The 24,185-nt window shown below is 52.0% G+C and overlaps 1 protein-coding gene across 3 annotated transcripts; it reads left to right on the plus strand.

Annotated features, from left to right (window-relative positions):
• The first annotated feature begins 1,964 nt into the window (after positions 1 to 1,964).
• RUFY4 (RUN and FYVE domain containing 4) lies at positions 1,965 to 22,663 on the plus strand. 3 transcript variants are annotated; one of them, XM_036857380.1, is made up of 16 exons: positions 1,965 to 2,202; positions 2,570 to 2,716; positions 2,909 to 2,984; positions 3,161 to 3,294; positions 3,465 to 3,549; positions 4,466 to 4,590; positions 4,709 to 4,815; positions 6,105 to 6,230; positions 6,574 to 6,680; positions 6,996 to 7,139; positions 7,613 to 7,682; positions 8,848 to 9,495; positions 10,221 to 10,327; positions 15,648 to 15,794; positions 21,200 to 21,310; positions 21,882 to 22,663. In XM_036857380.1, the coding sequence occupies exons 6-16, from the start codon at positions 4,545 to 4,547 to the stop codon at positions 21,982 to 21,984; spliced, it is 1,716 nt and encodes a 571-aa protein (XP_036713275.1). In that variant the 5' UTR covers positions 1,965 to 2,202; positions 2,570 to 2,716; positions 2,909 to 2,984; positions 3,161 to 3,294; positions 3,465 to 3,549; positions 4,466 to 4,544; the 3' UTR covers positions 21,985 to 22,663. The 3 variants fall into 3 exon arrangements, with proteins under 3 accessions (XP_036713275.1, XP_036713276.1, XP_036713277.1); XM_036857381.1 differs by lacking the exons at positions 1,965 to 2,202; positions 3,161 to 3,294; positions 3,465 to 3,549 and having other exon boundaries at positions 2,404 to 2,716; XM_036857382.1 differs by lacking the exons at positions 1,965 to 2,202; positions 2,570 to 2,716; positions 2,909 to 2,984 and having other exon boundaries at positions 3,280 to 3,294; positions 3,409 to 3,549.
• The last annotated feature ends 1,522 nt before the right edge of the window (positions 22,664 to 24,185 follow it).

Consider the following 24,185-nt stretch of genomic DNA (forward strand, 5'->3'; position numbering starts at 1 on the left):
GAGCCAGAAGAGAGGTGGGCACGAGCTGGGACTGAGACAGAGTTTCATCCTGCAGCTAAAGGCGGGCTGAGTCATGGGTGAGCGCCAGGGTCTCTCAAGAGGCTGCTCAGAGACCAGCTCATCCGAATGCAGACAGACACTTGTCCCCACGCCCGTCCCTGTGGCCGTCACAAGCCCACGCAGGCACCCGGCCCGCCCCCACCTTCTCCCCTCTCCTTGATCACCCACCTCCGGTGCCCCTGGCTCTTTCCTCCATCTCAGCTCTGCCTGCCTGTCCCCGTCCCTGCCCACCCTCAGCTGGCCCCCCTGCCACCCACCCCACTGCTGGCCGCATGCGGCGCGGAGAAGGTAGGGAGATGGGGAGTCCAGAGATCCCCCAACAGAGAGTAAAGTCAGGAAGGGTCTGAGATAGGAACAGATAAGGGAGGAAGACTGTGAACTCACTTCCCCCTGAAACCTTTCAAGGTCAGAGGAGGGTTCATGAGGCTCTGAGGCAGGCGGGGAGTCCTGATGACCCCTGGGGATGGCCCTAAAGTCCGAGAGTTCTGCCATGTCACCTTCACTCTCTGTCCCTTTGCCGGGACCAAGAGGCGGGACCAAGAGGCGGTAGTCTGGGATGCCCAGCTGACACACCCAGGGCCTCACCCTTCCCCCGGGGCCCAAAGCTAAGCTCAAGCCTCCAACAGGATCATCCCTGGGCCACCAGCCACTGTGAGGACTCAGTCAACAACTACACCCCACCAAGCCTGTCCCTCACTGAGGTCGGTCATCGTGGTGAGGACCGGAGCTAGAGCTTGGGAAGGAGAGAGTTCGCTTTATAAGTGTAGCCCTATGCCTGGCACTGTGGAGTACAACCACAAATATGCCAAATCTATGACCTGGAGGGACATCCAGTCAAGTGGGGTGGGGGGGGGGGTCACTTTGGTGCGCGCACGCACACACACACGCGTGCACGCGCCCGCACACGCGCGCGCACGCTTGGTTTCACTGGCTGCCACAGGGAAGGAGGATAAAGGGGAAGGGCTGTGGCCACACCATACATTTTGAGTTGCCCAAACTCTGTGAGCCCCAGGGGGAGGGAGGTAAGACTCCAGCATAATCCAAACTCCACACAGCAAACAAATCTTAGGAGGCTGCAGCCTTCACAGCCCCCAAACAGAAAGGTAGGTTGGGATTATGCAGGGAGCCTAGAGCAGGGTTGTCTTGTCCCTGGTAACCCCAAATATCTCCCCCACTCCTCCTCCTTGGAGAAATCCAATGCCCACACCTAAACCAAGTCTGCTGGTTCACAGACAGGTGCCTCATCCAGAACAAACACCTGCCTCCTTGCACCGGCCTATTCCCACCCCTTTGCGTCAGCTTCCTACTCGCAAGGCTCCAAGACTTACCCAGAACAGAGAATGCAGGGGTGAGGGTCCAGCTCCCCCACCATCTTCAGGTCAGTCCTGGCTCTAATGGGGCCCTCCTACTCAGAAGGTCCCCTCCCTCCTGGCTACAGAGCCCTGGTCAGAAGCAATAGCCCCAGCTACCTGTGGGACACACAGTCAACTCCTGGACCAGGTCGGGGGAAATTCACTCTTTCAGTGCCTTTCCCTGCAAGCCCAGCCCTGCCCCTCTTGGGTGGCTCCTAAAACCTCAGCTGAACTATTTGTCCTTTTAAGACTCAGGCCCTACATTACCCTTTTCCCAAGGGCACAAGACAGCCAGGTGAGACCTCGGCCTAACTCGCTTGCCCCTTCACCTGGTCTTGGCTCCAGAGCCCCCCGACCGCTGTCTGGCGCTTTCCCGGCGGGGCTCTTTACCTCTCAGGTGAGCCGGGCTCTGCCCGCCACCCACCCCGCGCGGCGCCCTACCTGAAGCAATAGCCGCCTGCTCTCGGCGCGGCCCGAGCCCCGGGGCTCCCGGCACTTGGGCGGCGCGGGGGCCGGGGGGCTCCCCGGGGCCTGGGGGCTGCAGGGAGGCCCGGGCTCCAGCGCCTCGCAGCACACCAAGCTCACGGTGCAGCCCATCCGGCCGGGGCGCCAGCCAGCCCCTCGCCCTGGCGTCCGCTCGGCCCAGGGAGCCTGCGACGTCGGGAGGGGGACGGCGACACCCCCAGCCCGTCCCCTCCCGGAGCCTCCTTGGCCCGCAGCTCCAGGAAGCGGGGGAGCACGGAGTCCGGCAAGGGGCGGTGACACGGGCGCGGACGCCCGGACGCAGCCAGTGAGGAGGGAGACCCGAGGGCGCGGTGGCGCGGGGAGGGGCGGCGCAGGGTCTCGGGACCGGGGCGGCGGACCGGCAGAGAGAGAGAGAGCGCGCCAGCGGACGCGACGGGAGAGGCAGGAAGCAGATAAGGAGAGATAATGAGGGAGAGACGGGGACACGGGGGACAGAGAGGGGGGACGCAGCCTCTGCACGCGGGAGACCAAGTCCCAGAGAAGGAGAGACAGACGGGCAGGCAGTCCCCGTGGTAGGACAGAGCCAGGCATGGGTACCGCGTGCTCCAGTGTTTACATGCAGTTCCTGGGGGGTTGTGAAACGGGTAGTCCTCGCAGATGCCTGCTCCTCTGTTCTCTGCCCCCAATACTAGGCCCTGGGAACCAACAGTGGAAAGACCCCAGCCTCAAGGAGACAAAGCACAGCCAGGGTGGGAGGGCCACAGTCCGCCTGGGCAACCCACCGGGCCACTTCCTGGACAGAGCATCTCACCAGTACTTTCACTTTCAACCTTTCAGCGGTGAGTCCCAGAACTGGGGGAATGGCACTGGTGACCAGCACTCACCGGGACCCCTCAGAAGAGATGGGGAGGAGGAGGGAGACGTGAGGTGGGACCCTTGTCCTCCCCTCCACACCTGCACCACACTCCAACCAAGTGACAGTAAAGGTAGGACAGCCTCATAGTCTCTTTGTGCCACCTGGTGGCGATAAGGAAGAAAGACAAGAGCAAGTGACCGTGATGAGAAGGGGAGAGAACTCGCAGAGCAACAATTGCCACTACCTCATCGGTGAGTCTGGGTCCCAGTCTGTGTTTGGCCAACAAGCGAACCTACCCCAGGTCTGCCTAAGAGGAACCATCCCCCATCTCACCACTGTGCCCTGGTGCCCTCCATCCTGCCTCTACCACTTCTGCCCCACAGTCTTCCGCTCCTCCTGCTCTGAGCAAGATTTCCCCCTCCTCCAGGGTGCTGGGCTGGGCATGAGTCACTTCGCAGGCAGCGAACTCTGGAAAAGGTTGTGCAGAGCCCTCAGTCACAAATGACAGGCTCAGGCTGCAGTGCTCTGCTTTCCATGCCCCAACCAGCCAGGCCTTCCCAGGTGAGTAGCAAGGAGACCCCTGGGTCTGGGGGTGGCCAGGAGCAAGGGCAGAGGAATCCTGGATAGAGATGAGGAAGGGGAGGAGGTCCATCTAGATGTCTGTGGATTTCATAGATCATCTGAGCTAAAAGGAGCGGCAGAGACCCTCAGTCCAACCCCTTGGTCTACAGATGGGGAAATCCAGACCCAAGAAAAGCGAAGGATGTGCCCCAGGTCACACAATGAGCCAGCAGCAGGGCCAGGATGGAGAACCAGGTCTCTTGACTCCCAGCACTGTGCTCCCTGAATGCCATTCCCCACCCACCCTCCCTTGTTTACCTTCGTTTCCTTCTCCCTTCCCCTCCTCTGTGTCCCAGCGCTCCTTCACTCCCACTCACTCCCAAATTCCAGCCACCACAGCATGGGAGGCAGGACACCTGGGTCTCCCACTCCATGCCTGTCTTTACTTCTGGTCTCAGAACAAGCCCACGGGCCCTCAGGGGCCACAGTATTCCTCTCTGAGCCCCGGGACCCACTGTGGGAGGAACAGGCTGAGATTCACTGGGGAGAGAGCAGTGGGATTAAAACCCTGCTCCCTACACAACCCCAGCATTCTGGCCCAGGCCCGACTCTGGGGCCTCGCCTTACTTCTGCCTCCTTTTCCTCAGAGAACACACATTTTCCATGCAGCTGGGGCCCAGGAAAGGATGAATGTGTGTCCCAGGGATGACGACTGCTCTGGCAAGGCCCCCTGGGGGGGAGGGGGTGACAGCCCCTCAGCCCAGCGTCCACATGGCTTGCACACACGAGCACTAGCAGGGCTGCTCACAGCCAGTCAGGGCTGAGAGCATGAGCCCTGCAGGCACAGGGACCTGAGTTCCACTTCTAGCTTCACCACTTAGAACTTTGTGACATTGGAAAAAACGCTTACCCTCTCTAAGCCCCCCTCTCTTGGTATAAAATGGAGTTAATAACCTCCCAGGGTTATTATGGGGACTGAATAAGACAAGGATGTCAGGCACAGGACACAGGGCCTGGCACCCAGGAACGGCTCCGTAGGTGGGGACCACACCATCATCCTCCCGCCCTGCCTTACAAGAAAGAGCTGGGTCTTCTCCTACCAGTGAACTCGCTGTGTGACCCTAGAGACGTCACATTGTTTCTCTTGGCTCTGATTCTTCCTTTGTATAAGGAGAGAGCTGGGCAGCTGAAGCCAGAGGCTCCTTCTTGGCCTCTAGACCCGCAAGGAATCACGTCATTTCCAAATACTCATGGCAGAAGAAGGGGCTGTCTTCAAGATGACCAGTGACCTGAAGGGTGAGTGTGTCCTGAGAGAGTTTCTGGGACCGAAATGGGGGAGAGGTGAGGGGTCTTGAGAGCCTTTCCTTCAGAGCCCTCACCATCTGAGGTCTGATGTCCACCATCCTCCCCACAGCTGTCATCTCTGCCATCCTCCAGGGCTATGGGCGTGGGCGGCAGCCGGTGACAGACGCCAGTGCTGAACTGCACAGACTCTGTGGCTGCCTGGAGCAACTGCTGCAGGTAGGGCCCTCCCCTCCCCCCCCTCTCTCCCATCTCTCCAGGTCCCAATAACCAATAACCGAATGGGCTTTCCCAGATCCTGAGGGAAGAGCCACTGCCTCTCTTCGTTACCACGCACTACCTCATCTCTGTCAATCGGCAAACCCTTCCTGACATCTAACCTCACTCTTGGAGGCTGTCACTGTAGCCTGGGAATTGAGGTGGGACAAGGCTGGGGCAGGGTTGGGTGGGGCTGGGGGCAGTCACCCTGCTCTAAAGACAAAAATTTCAGAGGCACAGATGTCCTCGGGCTGGCCTTCCTCGCTTCTGGTTAGAGCCCCAGTCATCACTATCACTAGCTTTTATTGAGCACGTATTATGTGCCCAGCTAAACCCTTTACGTGCCCATCTTGTTTAATTTTCCTTCTAACCCCCTGAGGTGCTTGATGACCAGCCCGTCCCCCCCCCCACAGACACACACATACCCTTCCTACTTCTCTGACGATGTGCATGTACATGTGTGGTGTGAGTGTGCATGTGTGTGAGGTTTGTGTGTGTGTGGTGTATGTTGTGTGCCTGTGTGGTCTCCTGCCAGTCTGCCCCTCATGTGCTGCACTCCAGTCACACCGGCCTCCTTGATCTTCCTAAAGCACAGCAGAAAAGCACCTGCCTCAGGGCCTTTGCACTTGCTATTCCCTCTGCCTGGAATGCTCTTCACCCAGAAATTTGGATGGAACCCTTTCTCGTTTCCTTCAGATCTGGACTTGAAGAGAGCCTCCTCAGTGAGGCTTTCTCTAGCCACCCTAATCTACATTTTTAACACACACACCACACATACACACCACACATGGGAGGCAGGACACCTGGGTCTCCCACTCCATGCCTGTCTTTACTTCTGGCTCTCAGAACAAGCCCACAGGCCACACATCTCACACATGAATGCACACACCATGCGCTTTCCACTCCCCTTCCCTGCTTTATTTTTCTCCTTATCAGTCAGCGCAATCTAACATACTATATGTTTTGCTTATTCCGATTGTTCATTGCTGTAACCCCAGAGCTTAAAACAGGGCCCAGCACATAGTAAGTGCTCAATAAGTATTTCTGGAATGAATGAATGAATGAGAACACTGAAAGCTCAAAGAGGTCAAGCAGCTTGCTCCTGGTCACACAGCCAGTAGGGGCAGACCAGGACCTGAAGTGGGCCTGTCTGCACAAGCCCTTTCCGCTATACTGTTCAGCGTGCTGGAACACAGAGTGTTCTAGGAGGGAACATTTCCACACTTTCCTTTCCCTCATCTTGCTCCCAGTTTGACCAGAAAGAGCAGAAGAGCTTCCTGAGGCCTCGGAAGGATTACTGGGACTTCCTCTGCACGGCCCTGTGGCGGCAGCGGGGGGACACGGAGCCAGTCCACTTTGTCCACTCACAGGACAAGGTATCCAGGGCCAGGTGGCAGGGGGGCTGGCCTCGGTGCGATGGGGTCCTGCCCCCAGGTCCTTGACGAGGATGGCTCGGTGGCCGGAGGGGACACCGGCCTGCCCGAGGCTCCTTTCTCACCCATCCCAGCTCCACTGACCGTAGTCCCCCTCACCTGGTCCTCACCTGTTGTTAGCCCTGCCCTCACACCCCTCCGGTCACCCCCTTTCCTCCCACAGCCTTAAGTCCCAGGACACTCTTTCTCATGCACCACTCATTCTAGCTTTTCTCCCTCTGTGCTGGCTGCGTTCTCTGTGTCCTAATACCACCATGCCCCCACTTGTCGTCTGTGTGCTGTGCAGTTGAAGACCCCGCTGGGAAAAGGCCGAGCCTTCATCCGCTTCTGTCTTGCCCACGGACAGCTGGCCGAGTCCCTGCAGCTCTGCCTCCTGAACCCAGAGCTAACCAGGTGGGGCTACTGATACCATCCGAGCCCGTGACCCTCCTTCGGGAAGATTCCTCTTTACCCCTAGAAGGATGGTTTGATATGAAAGATGACTAAAATAAGGGTCATAAAGGGAAAGCCAAGGAAGAAAGGGCAAAGGGGAGGTTAGAACCCCAGTCCCGGTAGCATCATGATGCTTGGCCTCCTGGTCCCCAAGGACCATAACCCTGTCTGGGGAACCATCCCACTCTGGTGTGCAGTGGAGGTAGATTCTCTGAGGTCGGGGGTGGCAATAGCACCAGGGCCGAAGGCCAAGGGTGCTGCTCCCTGTTAACACAGGGAGTGGTATGGCCCCCGGAGCCCTCTGGTGTGCCCTGAACTCCAGGAAGACATCCTGGATTCCCTCTATGCTCTCAACGAGGTGACCTTCGACTTGGACCTGCAACGGCCAGACTTGGATGGAGCCTGGCCCATGTTCTCAGAGTGAGTGGGGGCAGCGTGGAGGGAAGCTTCTTTTCAATGCCTGCTCCCATTACTACCACCCACCCAAACTAACCCCAAGCCCTCAACCCCCAGCCCCATCTTTTCCTCCCTCCCTTCTTACTCCCTGACTCCCGATTCTCCACCTCCCTAGCCTTCTGTTTTCCCAGTGTCATCTTAGGATGTCCCATGGTGCTGCACAGAAGACACACTCATTAAAGAGTTGTTGGATGGTTGGGGTAGACGGTTAGAAGGATGAATGGATGTTGGGATGTTGGAATGGAATGGAAGGACGGATGGAGGGTGGGATGCATGGGTGGATGGAGAGAAGGATGCATGCCTGAGGGTGGAAGGGCAGGAAAGTGGGATGGGTGGTGGGATGAATGGGTGGTTGGAAAGATGGGGTATCCTGCATCTGAGGACCAAGACCACTGCTGGAGAGAGGTCCAGGGTCCCCCTGCTTCTTTCACTTTCAGATCCCGCTGCTCCAATTCCAACTGGACCCAGGGAAGAAGACCCAGAAAGATCAAAGATTCCCCTAAGGAGGTGCCTCTTCCCAACCTTCACTCTAGTTGCCTCTTCTCTATCTCTGTTGGGACCCTCAGGTTGAGAAGTAACTGAGCCCTGACCCAGCTGGACAGAGAGGGAGAGGCCAACGTGTGGACCTGGGGCTAGGGAGCCACAGAAGCGAAGGCTCACATTCGTAAGGTGGTGAGGGTATCAGGGAGAGAAGGGAACCACTGGCAGCACCTGCAGGCGCCACTGGGGCCCCTGGGAGGAGGGAAGGTTGGGGAGGGTGACCGGAAGCTTCCAGGAAACAGCCCAGGGAAACAACCTCTGCTGGACAATTTGCAAACATCTCAGTTCAATTCAGGGAGCGATTGAAGAGCCAGATTGCCTGGCTGATATCCCAGCCCCATGCCTTACTAACCATAGTCCTTGGGCACGTAACTTGTCCTGCCTCACGGGGGCATCGTGAGGATGCACTGAGACAGCCCAGGTGCAGCACAGAGCAAGGCTCCTACTACGTGCCCAATAAGCGGTAGCTTGGGGTTGTCATCTTTCCACAAGCTAGCTTGGCACCCCCGCCAGCTTCCAGGCCCCAGGTGCAGACACTGTGACTCAGTCTCTGACCTAAAGGAGTTCCAGGTCTGCTGGGGAGACAGACCCCAAAGGAACGCATTGCAACACAAGTTAAGTGTAGTGACCAGACACGCCCAGGAACGTGGGAGAACAGAGAAGGCTTCTTGACAGAGGTGACTTTTAGGGGCTGTCGGTCTATTTAAGCTTTCTCCACAACCCTATAAGGAAGTATTATTACTCCCATTTTACAGACCAGAAAACGGAAACACAGAGGAGTCAAGTTCAGGGGGGAAGATCAGAGGAGAGTGGTGGGAAGAACTAAGGGGAAATCAGATCGATGCAGAAGATGGAGGTAAAGGAGGGAGAAGGATGCCAGCAAGAGGCGAGGAAGGAAAGGGCGTTGAGAAGCACTGCTCAGATCAAAGCCTGGGCCTTAGGTCACCTGGGGTGTTTTCAATATTCAGATTCCTGGGCCCTACCCCAGATCTGCTGAATCAGTATTCAGCAGTGGGAGGACCAGGAATCCATATATTTAGCAAACCCACTGGATTAGGGCTGTGGCCTCTCCCATGCACCAGGTTGGTGAATTGGTGCTGAGAGGGATGATGGGTTTGTGGCTTCTCTGCAGATCTCACCCACATATGGAGACCCCACAGGAGGCCACCCAGAGGAACCACATACCAGGCAAGCCAGTTCTCTGCGAGATGCACCCAGGGAAGACAGGTTGGCTGGACTCCCCAGGGCCCAGCAACACAAACATCAGCCCCTCTTTTTGGAAAAGAAGAAAGAAGATCCCAGGAGGCTTGGGCCTCCCCAGAGCATGTGGGAACTAGAGGGGGAGGAACTTCAGCAAAACCAGGAGAAAGGAGCTCCAAGGACGGGGATCTGCCTGGAGAACTCAACACCTAGCATCCAGGGACAGGGGAAAGGGGCCAAAGGGACTCTGAAGGAGGTGATAGGAACAGAGGCTGAGGGCAGGGGGGTTTTGCTGAGTGCAGAGGGCCAGAGAACAATAGATGGGACTTATGAAGGGGAAGCAGAGAGGAGTCATATCCATAGGCTGCTGGCCTCCAGCCCCAAAGAGATGTTAGGGGATGCAGTGTCAGGGAGCCGTCAGGGCGGGAAAGTGCCCAGCATCCCGAGGGAGTTCTGGGTCCTTCAGGGCCTGGAAACAAAGGAAGGCTCCACCACAGAGAAGCCCCAAGAGCAAATAGGAGAGACCACTGCAACCAAGAGGGAGGAACAAGCAGAGATGGCCTTGCAGGATGTGGTCAAGGTGAGAGCAGTTGAGCTCTGTACCTGTCTCTGCTCCCTATCTCTAACCTAGCCCACAGGTGGGTGTCTTCAAGGATGGCCCAGGGCCATTCCAGCCCACAGACCAATTTGCGTTGGGCCACACAGGATCATTATGATCTGAGGATGCCTTTTGGAAGTTCTCCAGTTCATCACATGAAGAACACGCATTCTTCAGTTTACCACAATACCCACCTCTCCCTATTGCCTCACACCAGGCCCACTTTGTTCATCCTGCCCAGCCCCTGTAGGCATCTGAGTTTGTAATCCCCTCCCAACAGTTCTTCGGGGCAGTTGCTTGTTCTCAAGTTCCATAGCCCTCATTATTGGCAGGTTTCTTCCCAATATCTAAGTTCTGCTATTGCAGGCCCGACCTAATTGCTCCTGTAGATGTTTCTCTTCAAGGTCACCCAAATTGTTTTCAAGCCTTCCTTCAGCATCCTCCCTAGCCTGAGTCTTCCAGATCCTTGAGGTCTGTAACTTCCATCCTTTAGCGAAGGAGGAAATGGTGGCTCCAGGCTCACCCAGGGACAGAGGCAAGCACCACAGCTCCCAACGCTGTCCCCAGTCCTGCTCTCCCACCCAAGGGCTGTTTCACATGGCCTGGGGTCTCACGGGGGTGTTTGTCAGGTCAGGCCCCGGGCTGGGGTCTCTGCCCTCCTCCTTCAGCTTCCATTTCCCCTCCTTTTACCCTCTCCCTGCCCTCAGAGTCTCAGACATGGGCTCCAGAAAACCAAGGAGCAGGCCCAGCACCAGGAACAGCTGCTGAAGGAGCAGGAAGGGGAGCTGAAGGCACTGCAGGAACAGCTCAGCAGGTAACCTAGGCAACCACCAGTGCCACAGGGCATGGGAGCCAGGAGGCCAGGGGGGCAGGAGGCTCACGTTCACGGTCACGCCAGCAAGCATCTTCTGAGCACCTCCCGTGCACCAGGCCCTGTGCGGGCACAACTTTGGCATGCCGTGCATACAGGAAATTGTTCCCACTCTCAGGGTGCTCCTGCCCCCCTCCCCTCCCCTCCCCTTTGCCAGCCCCCTCCCTCGCTGACCTCCCTCAATAGCCCCAGGTGAGGTCTATGTGTCCCATCCCTCCCTTCCCTCCCACACTCACCTTTGCGCCTTTCTGCTGCCTCTTCTGGGCTCCCCTCTCTCTTTTCCGTCCACACAGCCTCCCTCTCCCACCACACTCCTGCCCCACTATCTCTCTCAGTCTCCCTCTTTGCCTCTTACTTTCCTGTTCCCTATTGTACAGTCACTCTTTCACCCTCTTGGTTACAGTAGTCGTAACTATCATCGCTGAGCACTTACTATGTCCCTGGCACTGTTCCAGGTGCTTCCTGGTAACGATCTCAGGAGATCGGTCCTCCAAGAACCCCCATTTTATAGATGTGGCGGCTAAGGCTCAAAGACCCACCTAACTCACCCACCATCAGCTGGTTAGTAGAGGAGCTGAGATCCAGACCCTACAACTGAGTCCAGAACCAGTGGGCCTACAAGCTGCCCTGTCAGCCAGGATCCCCAGTGCCGGTGTGTCAGTCTCCTGTCTCTCCCCTCTGCCCCTCTCAGCATCTGGCATCTTCATCCTCCCACCATCACGTTCACCTCAAGGGTCCAAAGTGCATGTTTTGTCTCTACGTTCCCCCTCAGTCTCTCCGTGTCTCAGTTTCTTTGTCATAATTTATTTTTAAAGAAATTATGACACCATGCAAAGATCTTCCTTGGTCTGACTCAGTCTCTCTGTGTGTCTCTCCCTTGGTCTCCACGTGCCTCAGTCTGCCCACCTGCCTGGTCTCTCCCGCTTGACTGACACCTGCCCTGACCCCCCAGGGGAGCCTGCAAAACTGTGATTCAGACTGAATCACAGAGCTGTCTATTTCCTGCTTAATAGGCTGAGAGAGGCCTGGGGGCCCAGGAGCCAACCCCAAAAGGCCCCCGGGGACTCCTCCCACCAGACTCTCATCTGAGTCCTGTGGTTTGGTCAGCAAAGAATCCCATGATTCAGGCCCTAAGTGAGTGCAGGGGCCTTGCCCACTCGAGGCCATCTCTGGGGATCAAGACAGGCTGGAGGGAGAAGCCAGGAGGCTCCAGGGAGACTGCCCAGCCCCAGGCTGCTCCCTGAGGCTGGGGGAGCCCTTGTTTCTCAGACCCCTGTCCTGCCCCCGTCATCCCGTCCATCATTCGGTCATTCCACAAACACTCGGAGCCAGACCTGTTCTATGTGCTGAAAATATTCTCATGGACAAAACAGATAAAATGCCTGCCCTTTTGCAGCTTACATGCCAGTGGGGGAGGCAGTTGATAAATACAAGCAAGTAAAATACATAGGATGCAGATTGTGATAAGTTCTAAGAAGAAAAAAATAAAGCAGGGAAGGGGAATGGGAAGTGTCAGAGGTGACATGTTAGATGAGGTGGCATGGCCAAGGGGGCCTCCCTGGAAAGGTGACATTTGAGTCAAGACCTGAAGGAACTGAGGTCTGAGCCATTTGGATATGTGGTAGAGGAATGTTCCAGGCAGAGGGAACGGCGAGAGCAAAGGCTCTGCAGTGGGAATGGGCATGGCATCAAGGACGCCACTGTAGCCCCAGTGGAGTGAAGGAGGGGAAGGATGTAGGAAAAGGTCAGGTGGGTAACAGGAGACCCTAGCAGGTCATCAAAAGGACCTTGGCTTTGACTTGACTTTGAACCACTGAGAGTCCTGAGCAGAGGAGGGACATGATGTGACTGCATGTTAAAAATATGTTTCTCTGCTTTAAAAAAACAATTCAGTGGTTTTTAGTGTATTCACAAAGTTGTGCATCCATCACCACCATCAATTTTAGAATATTTTTATCACCCCAAAGAGAAACCCTATACTCATTAGCAGTCACTGCCCATCTCTCCCCAACCCTCCAGCCCAAGGCAACTGCTGATCTGCCTTCTGTCTGTGTGGATGTGCCTATTCTGGGCTGACATGTGCTTCAAGGACTCACGCCTGCTGCTCCGTGGAGCTGGTCTGTAGGCTAGCAGGGGTGGAAGCGAGGAGACCGATGAGAAAGGGGAGCTGGGATGCACTGGTGGCAATGGAGGCGTGAAGGAGCCGCTGGATCCTGGATCCAACGTGAGGTCGGGCTTCCCGAGGGATGGGTGTGGGGTGTGAGAGAAAGACGGAAGTCAAGAATGACTCCGAGTCTTCGGCCTGACCGACTGGAAAGGTAGAGTCACTGTGTGGCAGAGCAGGTTGGCAGGGAAGGCTCAGGCATTGGGTTAGGAGCCTGCTAAGTTCAAGACCCCTGTTAGACTCTAAGTGGATCCTTGGGTGGGTGGCTGAGTGTGGAGTTGGGAAGAGAGGTTGGGCCGGGGGGACCCACCAGAGAATCATCGGAATGCGGTGGTAAGTTACAGAAGCCCCTGAGGCCTGGACAAGAATGCGTCCCCTGCCTCCTGGGATCCAGGGAACTTAGACAAACCCCTCACCCATGGGAAAGGGGCCGTGGGCTTCGAGCTCATGACGGTATCTCACCACCAGTGAAGAGAAGGGCCACAGGGGCCCAGGCAGTTAATGAACAATATTTACTGTGCCTCTGCTATGGCCACGTGGGGGGACAGAAGGGAACAGAACAGGCAATGTCTGCTCTCACAGACCTAGGAAGATGTAGGGAGACAGACAAAATATCAACAAATAGAAATACGATGTCAGGTGGTCATGGGCCCTGTGGGGACTAGAGAGAGAGAGAGACAGGAGAATCATCTAGAATTGGAGTCAGGGAAGCGCTGTCCGAGGAGGTGACATTTGAGCAGAAATCCCAACCACAGGAAGAGCTGGACCATGCAGGTATCTCGAGAGGAGTGCTCCAGGCAGGGGGACCGGCAGATGCAAAGGCCCAGGAGACATGAGCTTGGGGACAAGCAGACCTGTGGCTGGAGCAGAGACTCCCACGTGGTGGAGGAGCAGAGGGCTCTCCTAGTCTGACTTGGGTTTCTGAAGGACTGCTCTGGCTGTGGTGTGGAGAATAGACTCAAGGTGGGCAGGGGTGCAGAGCCCCAGGCTAGACACAAAGGTGAGACACAGCAGGCCCCAGAGCAGACCAGCTGGGGGCTATAAAAATACACTTGGGCTTCTGATACCCACTCCCCGGCTGTCTGGCTGTGGGGCGCTAGGACACTGACCTTCCCTCTTCGGCCTGCCCTAGGAGTGTCTGTCACCCCCATAAATACTTTAAATACTTTAAATACTTAAAATGCTTCAGTGGCTTCCTTTGCACTGTGATCAAACTCCACTCCTTCTGGGGCCCCTGAGGGACCCTGCTTACCTCCCACCTTGCCTTCTGCCTCCCCAGCCCTGCCCTTCACGGAACTACAGTGTCGCTAGCCCTTCTTTCATTTCCTCAAACAAGCCATGTCCTTCCCAACTTGCAGAACTTTGCATGTGCCCTTGGCTGGCTTTACACGGCTGCCTCCTCGTCTTTCAGACCTGCTTAAATGTCGCCTTGTCTAAGAAGACCTCCTGAGCATCCCCTCAACTCTGCATCTTGCCCCCTCCTTTGTCACTGTCACACAATTATCTTACTGGTTTATCACAAAGAAACACACTAACCGCAGTGGGCACGTTAGGGCCTGGCCACACCAGAGACCCTGGGATCCCTGGGCAAGTAAACTAGCTTAGGAAAATGAAATCCTAATACAAAGAACTGAAGAGGCTGAAGACTAGAATGTTCGTTAGAAGTCATGTCTCCCTAAGGCTGCAGGAACTGGCCTTTTTGGAATTTCGGTGGCTAGCTGTGTCAGTTTGATTTCATGGCCCACTCAGCTTTCCTCCCTGCAGCATGCTACATGGCAGAATTTTTAAAATTATAACTCAATTCATTGTCAAGCCTCCTCCCCTCAAACACACTCAGCCGGGGGCACAGGTACACACACACGCGCGCGCGTGCACCAGAGAGAGAGAGAGAGAGAGAGAGAGCGAGCATCCAGAGGTCACAGGATGGGCACCACCATTGCAACACCCACCCATCTGAGCATCTGAGCAATGGAGTAAGAGGCTGGGACCTGGGATTGGGACCTTTTTATTTCCAGTCCATTACATTTCTTGGAACCTTCTAGGAAGCCACTAAAGACAAAAAGAAGAGGCAAGAATAGAGCTGAGGAGTTTCCAAGCCCAAACTGAAACTGAAATTTAAGAAAGCCATATGTTTAAGATTACTTTTTTAAATTGAAGAGACAATGTAATGAAATTTTTCAAAATATTTTAAAGCCAAAAAGTCATTTCAAATCGTACACCACTTACTCCCTCTCCCCAAACACCACAAATGTTTTCAGCAGGCACAGCCCGTCCAGCCTGGGTTCCCAGACACCCACTTCCCCCCAGAGAGCTGCCAGGATTGTGAACATGCCTTTCCAGAAAATTACATTTTAAAATGGAAATGTTTAAAAAAAAAAGAAAGAAAAAGAAGGAAAACAAATGAAAATGTTGGCTTGTTCCCTCTAAAGGAACATGCAAGGCTAGGCCCTGTTTTCACTGCTCTGAACGGTTGATGAGGGGTCAATCTATAGGTGTCAGGCCACACAGTGCCTGGTTCACTGTGGTGTGTGTGTGGTGGGGGTGGGTGTGTATGTGTTATGTACATGTGTGTGATGTGTGTTATGATGTGTGGTATGTGTGTGGTATGCGGTGTGTGGTGTGTGTGGTGTGTGTGTGCCGTGTTGTGAATGTACGGTGTGGGTATGTTGTATGTGCTGTGTAGTATGTGGTGTGTGTAGTGTGTGTTGTGTGTGCTGTGTTGTGAATGTACGGTGTGGGTATGTTGTATGTGCTGTGTAGTGTGTGGTGTGTGTGCTGTGTTGTGAATGTACAGTATGGGTATGTTGTATGTGCTGTGTAGTGTGTGGTGTGTGTAGTGTGTGGTGTGTGTGCTGTGTTGTGAATGTACGGTGTGGGTATGTTGTATGTGCTGTGTAGTGTGTGGTGTGTGTAGTGTGTGATGTGTGTGCTGTGTTGTGAATGTACGGTGTGTGGTGTGCGTGTGTGTGTGCTCACTTCAGCTGCAGGGGGCATCACCAGCTTCCCTGGTGGGGCTCCCTGTCAGGCAGAGGCCCAGCCCAGCTCAGACACAGATGCTGCGCTTTTCCCTTCACAACTCAGTCTTCCTTCCGCGCCCAGGTGTCAGGAGGAGAGGGCCCGGCTGCAGGCGGAGCTGGAGCAGAAGCAACGGGAGGCCGAAAGGAAGGGTGCCGTGTATGAGGAGGAGCTTGGCGGGCAGCGGGACCTGGTCCGAGCCATGAAGAGGCGGGTGCTGGAGCTGATTCAGTAAGGGTGGGACACTGGGGAGGGGGTGCACAAGGGGGCATGGTACAGCAGCTCTGGACCTTTTGTATGTACTAACTCATTTTCTGCTTTCAGCCATCCCCTGCTGTTATTCCCATTTTTTTTTTTATAAATTTATTTATTTATTTTTGGCTGCGTTGGGTCTTCGTTGCTGCACGCGGGCTTTCTCTACTTGTGACGAGCAGGGGCTACTCTTCGTTGCAGTGCGCGGGCTTCTCTTGTTGTAGAGCACGGGTTCTAGGCACATGGGCTTCAACAGTTGCAGCACGTAGACTCAATAGTTGTGGCTCGCGGGCTCCAGAGCGCAGGCTCAGTAGTTGTGGCTCGCGGGCTCCAGAGCGCAGGCTCAGTAGTTGTGGCTCGCGGGCTCCAGAGCGCAGGCTCAGTAGTTGTGGCTCGCGGGCTCCAGAGCGCAGGCTCAGTAGTTGTGGCTCGCGGGCTCCAGAGCGCAGGCTCAGTAGTTGTGGCTCACGGGCTTAGTTGCTCCGCAGCATCACATTGGCTTCTTTCACTTAGGAATATGCATTTAAGTTTCCTAAATGTCGTTTCTTTTCTTTTATTTATTTATTTGTTTGTGTGTTTATTTTTGGCTGCATTGGGTCTTCGTTGCTGCGCGCGGGCTTCCTCTATTTGCGGCGAGCGGGGGCTACTCTTCACTGCGGTGCACGGGCTTCTCATTGCGGTGGCTTCTCTTGTTGTGGAGCACGGGCTCTAGGTGCTCGGGCTTCAGTAGTTGTGGCACGCGGGCTTCAACAGTTGTGACGCACGGGCTTATTTGCTCCACAGCGTGTAGGATCTTCCCGAACCAGGGCTTGAACCTGTGTTCCCTGCATTGGCAAGCAGATTCTTAACCACTGAACCACCAGGGAAGTCCCTATGCCCATGTTATAGATGAGAAAACCGAGGGTCAGAGAGGCTGACTTGGCCACCAAGGACACACAGCATATAAGTTGCATAGAGTCCTCTGCCTCTAAGGCAAGCTACCCTCCAACCCCCACATACACACACACCAACCAAGGTTAGGAGAAGGGAAAGGAGCCCATAGGTTAACTGAGAGGTAATCGCATGTCCTACACCTGCCTGCCTACTGGACTTCCTCAGACAATTGGGCCTGTGGCCCATCTTGGGTCAGCTGTCCTGGGCTCCAGAGGCTGAGCTCACCAGGATTAATCCCAAACCACTAAGCTCACTGCAGGATGGATGAAATGTGTAAAACCTGCTTTCTACCCTTCAGTCTAGTGAGGAGATAATTCACAGATATACATTATACTTTCACCTCCTTCAGGAAATAGGAGACCATTGGACTCAGGTTCCATTAGAATTGGAAGGTTGCTGAGGGATCATCTAGGACTAAATCCTCTTGCACAAAATCCAAGTGATTAAAGATGAGAAAAGGGAGAGATCAGCCTGGAAAGAACAAAGAATTTAAGGAATAATCTCCTCTGAGGAGCTGTCAACCGGGAGGAAGCTAATAAAAAATTAGCTATGTATCTCACAAAAGAATTTAAGGTAGCTAACAATAAGACATATATATTCTGTATATGTGCATGCATATGTATATGTACACACACACACACACACACACACACACACACACACATATATATATAGTTAAAGAAAAACAGAAGATTTAATGAAAGGTGAAAAATATATACTCCTGAAGTATTAGGGTTAAAACTTAGCTCTGAACATCTTGATAGCAGGATGGAAAAGGGAAACACAGAAAGTTTCACTGTCCATTCAAAGCAGCAATACCAGTTCATCCGGAGAGACAAATGTTTTTCCTAGTGCTAAAGAAGTTCATCACAAGGCCCCAAACCACATAACAGAATGTTCCTCCCAGAAGCGTTGTGGAAGATATGGCCTTAAGCAAAAAAAAAAAGATGGAGCATGAAGGTTGACTTCTGTGTCAAGATGGTAGACTGACCACACGTTATCCAGTCTCCATCCTGAGATCTCACTAAAATGACTGTAAAAGAATAAAACATAAACAGAGAGAAAGGTGGAGGAGCCAAGCACAAATGAGAGATTTCAGCTAATTTCCAGAAGCCAGAAAACAGATGGAAAAGTGGATACTGGATTTAACCCCAGTTAGAACTTCAGGGCCCAGAGACACCAAGAACACAGATGGCAGAAGTGAGATGAGGGGCAGAAATCAGGAAAATTAACTGATAAAGTCATTAGAAAGAGCAGTGTACAACCCGTGCTTTCTGCCTGCCTCCCCCACTGTAGAACATCTAACAGTGAGGGGCCTATCACCCAGGCAAATAACTAAAAGGTCTTTCTCTAAAGAATGCCCCAAATAAAAGAGCAGAGTCTTCTGGCATTTGAGAGTCTGGAGTGGCAGGTAGCTCCCTGCCCAATCTCTCCTAAAGGGACACTACGAGTCAATCATCCCCTTCTACTCCCTGGAGCTCTAGCAGCTTTTATCGCCTCTTTCTTAAACATGAAATGACAACCAAGGATCCCAAGACATTTGAGGAGAGGCTAGAAAATAAAGGGGAGTGACAAAGATAGACAAACAAACAAAAATGATCCACCTTCCATGATGTTGTGAAAAGCGACCATCAAAAGATGAGAAACATTCTTGGAAATTAAAAATATGATCACTGAAATTATTTTTAATTCACTAGGATTAGAAGATAAAGATGATGCAGTCTCTCAGAAAGTAGAATAAAAGCACAGATAAATGAAGACATGAGAGAAATAGAGACATAGAGAATCAATCTAGGAGTTCTAATATCTTCTCCAACTGACAGGAATTCCAAAAAAGAAAAGAATAAAAAGGAGGTGATTATCAGATAAAAATATGAGACACTTTCCCAGCTCTGATGGACATAGATCTTCAGATTTAAAGATTTCACTGAGTGGCCAGCACAATAAAGGAGAGGGGTGGGTGGTAAACTACATCTAGATACATCATTGTGAAGTTTCAGTAAAACAAAGATAAGGAGAATATCCTAAAAGACAGGTCCACTTATAAAAGGAGTAGAACCCAACAAATGTTAAGACTCAATGGTGTAATCCTTTCAAGTTCTGAGAAAAACTGGCTTTTGCCCTAGAATTCTATATCTAGCCAAACTATGAAGCAAGTGGGGAGGTGACAGAGGAAAGACATTTTCTCAGATAGATGGGTCACATAAAATTTATCTCCCACACAGACTTTCTTAGGAAGTTAATTAAGGATGTGCTCCAAAAAAACAAGGAAATAAACCAAGAATGGAGAAGATGCAGAATTCAGGGACTAGTAGCTCTAGCCCATGAGAGAAGAAAAGGGAATTCCCAAGATGACAAGGGGGCAGCAAGCCCAGGAAGTAGTCAGTTCAAGCTATAGCAGAAGTATTGAGGGCCCAGGAGGGAGGTCTCAGGGGAGAAGAGCATCAGAAGAATATCTGATATGATGAAGAACTAGGGGCGTGGGGGATTAGGCTATGTTAAAGGCAAGTCATGCAAAGAGCAGAGAAAGGCAATTAGAAAGTCCTAGAAAAACAAAAAATTTCCAAGAAGGGAAATGTTATAGAACACATCTTAGCTTCAGTTGATGCAATATGCTTATATATTGTCTAATAATGTAAATACTATTCACTGATTTTTTTCAGTATTGGAATCAACCTAAAGGCAAAGCACAGAAAACAATCATAATTATAGAACAAACCTAAATGTTACCACCTAAACAATATTAAGTATAGAACAGAATCCGGTAGGAATTTCTGTGAAGATGGAAATGTCCTGATTTTGCCCTGTCCAATATGGTAGCTACTAGTCCCATGTAGCGATTGAGTACCTCAAATGTGGCTGGTGCAACTGAGGAAATGAAGTTTTAACTTTATTTAACTTTAATTAAGTTAAATATGCACCTGATATCATTTATATGTGGAATCTAAAAAACACAACAAACTAGTGAATAAAACAAAAAGAAGCGGACTAACAGATATAGAGAACAAACTAGTGGTTACCAGTGGGGAAAGGAAAGGGGGAAGGGACAATATAGGGGTAGGGGATTTTTTTTAAAGGGGGTTATTATGGGATTACGTGAAATCATGTGTGTGAAACTTTTAAAAATTGTAAAGTACTGTAGAATTTAAAGAATCATTAAATTGAAAAATTAATAAATAAAATAAAAAGTTAGCTATACATCTAAATAGCCACATGTGGCTAGTGTCTACCACATTGGATGTTGCAGGAATAGATAAGTTAGGAGGTTGAGAAGGAGGAGAGCTGAAGAGAAGGGATGCTGGCACCATCTTATTACAGAATGGCAGTCGTATGATGCTATCTATAGTCAGTAGAATGAGTGAGAAATAAACATGTGAGTATATTCTGTAAAATTCCAACAGTAACCAATAGAGGAACCAAAAATGGGGATATAACTGCACTGGGAGGAAGGAGGAGGAGTTAGTGAGGATGGTAATAAATAACCCATATCCTCAAATGTTAAGACTTAATGGTATAATGCTTTCAAGTTCTGAGAAAAGCTGGCTTTTGCCCTAGAATTCTATATCCAGCCGAACTAGGAAGCAAGTGAGGAGGTGACAGAAGAAAGACATTTTTTTCAGATAGACAGGTCACATAAAATTCACCTCCCACACTGCCCTTCTTAGGAAGTTAATTAAGGATGTACTCCTTGTGATATCAAGAAGCTCTATGGAAGATGTTCTTTCTTGATAAATCAAGGAGGAGGAATATGAGCATATTACGTAAATATGGAAGTAATATCAAGGAGAAAAAGCTAAAGGATGTAAGAAGTGGTTTGCCACTGAGTATGGGAAGGAGGTATATCTATTGCCTTTTGATATAAGCCCTTCTGTACTGTTCAATTTTTAAATCGTACGTGTGTATGTCATTTTGATAAAAATGTTGAACAACCCATATTACTAAACATTCTTTAAAAAAACAGTGAGGATAGTTTTGCAGGAGCATAAACATATGTAACTACATATGTTACATGTCTTTCTCCATCACTATGTCTCTTTCTTGGTCTCTCCATCTTTCTCCATATTTGTCTCCCTCTCTGTCTGTGTCTCTGTCCCTGTCTGTCTCTGCATCTTCTCCCCTGTGTCTTTCTCTCTCCCTCTACATTGATCTCCCTGTCTGCTTCTCTGTGTGTCTCTGTCTCCTTCTCCAACTCCCTGACTTCCTTTTTTTCTCTCTGAGTGCCTGTCTCTCTGTCCCTCTTTGTCTCCCTCTCCATTTCTGTGTCTCTTTCTGCTCCACTGTCTCTCGTCTGTTTTGGCCTCTTTATGTGTATATCTCTGTGTGACTCCCTCTCTTCTTTGTTTCTGTGTATCTCTTTCTGTCCCTCTCCATCTCTCCATCTGTGCATTTCCATCTTTCTATCTTCTGTGTGTGTGTGTGTGTGTGTGCGTACACCTCCACCCACCCATCAGAGAGAAGGATAACCTGTGGCAGAAGGTCCAGCATCTCTCTTCCTTGGGCCCTGGATGCTGTGTTGTCTGTAACAAGATCTTTGGTCGGCTGTCTCGGCGGTACCTGTGCAGGTAATGGGTGGGGTACAGAATCCTTCCTCTGGGACAACCCAGTTTCCACCAGCCCACAGCCCCCTGCCCACTCCAGGGAAGGGAGGGACACAGGAAATAGGCATTTATGAAAGGCCACTTAAAGCTGGCTACTCATTTTACCCGACACTTTGCAGAGACATGAACAAGAACAGTGGAAAGGGGGCAGACAAGGAATGGCATCTGGAAGATGGGACTGGGTAACCCTTCCACAAATAGACTGATTAACTGATCAGCTAATCTCATCTGGGAAGAGATTTCCTGTACAGAGGAATCTGCTTCCCTCACCTTGCCCTGGAAACACAGTGGCAGGACAAACAGCAAGAGAGAGGACAGTGGGCTGTCCGGAGAACCTGCCATTTGGAGTTAGAGGACCCTGGAGGGGTGGGGCATCAGGACCCCTTTTAGGAAAGGAGAGGCCTCCTGAGACAGACCCAGGGCCATTCTGCTGGGAGATGGGAAACACACAGGTGGACACAAAGATGCTCGAACCCCATGACCCCCTCCCCCATACGCACCCACACGTACCCACTCTTCCGCTTCTGCTCCCCAGGCTCTGCGGAGGCCTGGTTTGCCATGCCTGCTCTGTGGATTTTAAGAAGAAGGAGTGCCACTGCCCACCCTGCTCCCAGAGGAGAGAAGCCCAGGTCCTCTGACTGAGACCCACCCACCCCACCTGATCGGCTCTCCCCTCGGCCCTTCCCAGCCCTCTGGTCTGACCAGTCCTGCCTTCTAGAAGTTGGCTATCTAAGGTGGACAGCACTTGAGTGGACAGACCGTGGTGTGGAGGATGGAAGGAGCCGGGCTGGCAGTCAGGAAAGAGGTCCTAACCCTGCATCTCCCACTGATGAGCTGGGTGACTTTGGCAAAGCTGTCAGGCTTTTTCCGTAACATGAGGGAGTGGGCACCATCCTCTCTAAAGTCCCTGCAGGCTCAAAGTCCTTGTCCAAGAATAAGGCCCAGTGGCCCTGACGTTTCTCCTCTGCACTCCTTTCTCAGCCAGCCCATCCTTCATGATACATGGGAGCTTCCTGTCTGCAGTCTGCTTCGGAGGTCTGCTTTCATTCTTAACAGCTTTCTTTAGGTACTATTAATGTATAATACACTTCACATAAACCTGATGAGTACAGTCTGATGAGTTTTGACTTTAATATACACCCTGAAGCCATCACCATATTCAAAATAATAGACACAACCGTCAGCCCAGTTTCCTTGTGCCCTTTGTCATCTCTCCCTCCCCCCACCTCTCCCCATCCCCGGGCAACCACTTACTTGCTTTCTGTCATTAGAGACTAGTTTGCATTTTCTAGAATTTTGTATAAATGGAATCATACTGTATATACTCCTTATCATCTGCCCTCTTTCACTTGGCATAATTATTTTATCATCTGTGTTGTAGCATATATCAAGTTCCTTTTTACTGTTGAGTAGTATTCCACTGCATGGATATATCCCAATTTATTTACACATTCACCTGTTGCTGATACTTGGGTTGTTTCCAATTCCAGGCTATTACAAATAAGTTTCCCATCTTCACCTGTGTACAAATCTTTGTGTAGACATATACCTTTATTCCTCTTGGGTAAATGCCTAGGAAATGAAATGGCAAGGTGGTACGGTAGGTGTATGTTTAACTTTTAAGAAATGGCTGAGTTATTTCTCAAAGAGATTGTACGTTGTACCTTCCCACCAAGAGAGTGTGGGAGTCCCAGTTACTCCCCAGGCTGTCTGGTTTGGTGGGCAGGAGGGGAGGCTTGAGCCTCTCTGCCCTTCCCTTCCAACCACTATGCTGACTTGATGGGTCCCAAGTTGTGAACACCCAGAAGAAGGGGCTGATCTAGGTAACTCTCTATGCAGTGCTTACTCAGCTAGACTTTAGTATTAAAGACAGTTGATGAGGACTTGTTTAGTTCCATGGTACAAGATCATATCCCCTGACTGCCCAAGAAGTCTTAACACGAATTATGGTCATTCAGTGGTCACCCAGTTGTGGTGCTTTTGACAACGCTGTTTCAGAAGAAGTGTGGGCCCCACTTTATGACAAGGAGATTAGCTGCCCTAGCTGGGCTCCAGGGCAGACTTTGTGGTCCCAAAGAGGCATGCATGCTGTCTCTGTCCCCTCTGCCTCACGCAGACTGCCAAAGCCTCTGCAGCGGTTGGGCAACCCTGTCAATCTGACCAGAGCCCATGGACCGCCTCTTGGGGTAGGGCCGCCCAGAGTTGCATCCCATTACCATCTCAAGGAGGAAGAGTTTTGTAACAGCAGTTCCTGCCCTGGAGAGCTGGTGAGAACTTCTCCTTATCAAAGGCAGCATCGAGGTGGGGGGCAGGGAATGGAGGGAGTAAGGGGCAGAGCTGGGGCTCCTGGAGCAATCAAGGCAATAGAATCACCCCTGCCCTAAAGGACAGCGGTCCCTTTCTAGAGGTTCGACTTGCTCAGATACTTTTATTAGGGCAGGTTCTTATTACAGCAGAATACATCATATTCTAGTAGGAACTCCAGCATGGAGTTCAGACTTACCTGAGGAACTGATGGGGGAGAGGGGACCTAGCTGAAGCCTATGTTCTAAGAGGTAGCAAGATGCTCCTGGACAAGAACTCAGGAGGAAAGCAGGGGCCAGGAATGGGGGAGCTTGACCTTCACCCCCTGTTTGGGAGGGATGGAAGGGCAATGCTGAAGACCAGCCTCTAGCTCAACACTGCCCCCCAAAGCGTCCCCACCAAGTCCAATGGAGAGCACAGAAGCTCTACAAAGATATTGGGAGGCTCATTAGACTCTGGGGACCCTCTGGCAGAAGGTTCCGCAAGGGTCACCATAGACTATCCCAGAGCGTGGCACTGAAAGGGCACCAGTTCC

This window comes from Balaenoptera musculus, chromosome 7 (assembly GCF_009873245.2).
Source record: "Balaenoptera musculus isolate JJ_BM4_2016_0621 chromosome 7, mBalMus1.pri.v3, whole genome shotgun sequence".
NCBI classification, from domain to species: domain Eukaryota; kingdom Metazoa; phylum Chordata; class Mammalia; order Artiodactyla; family Balaenopteridae; genus Balaenoptera; species Balaenoptera musculus.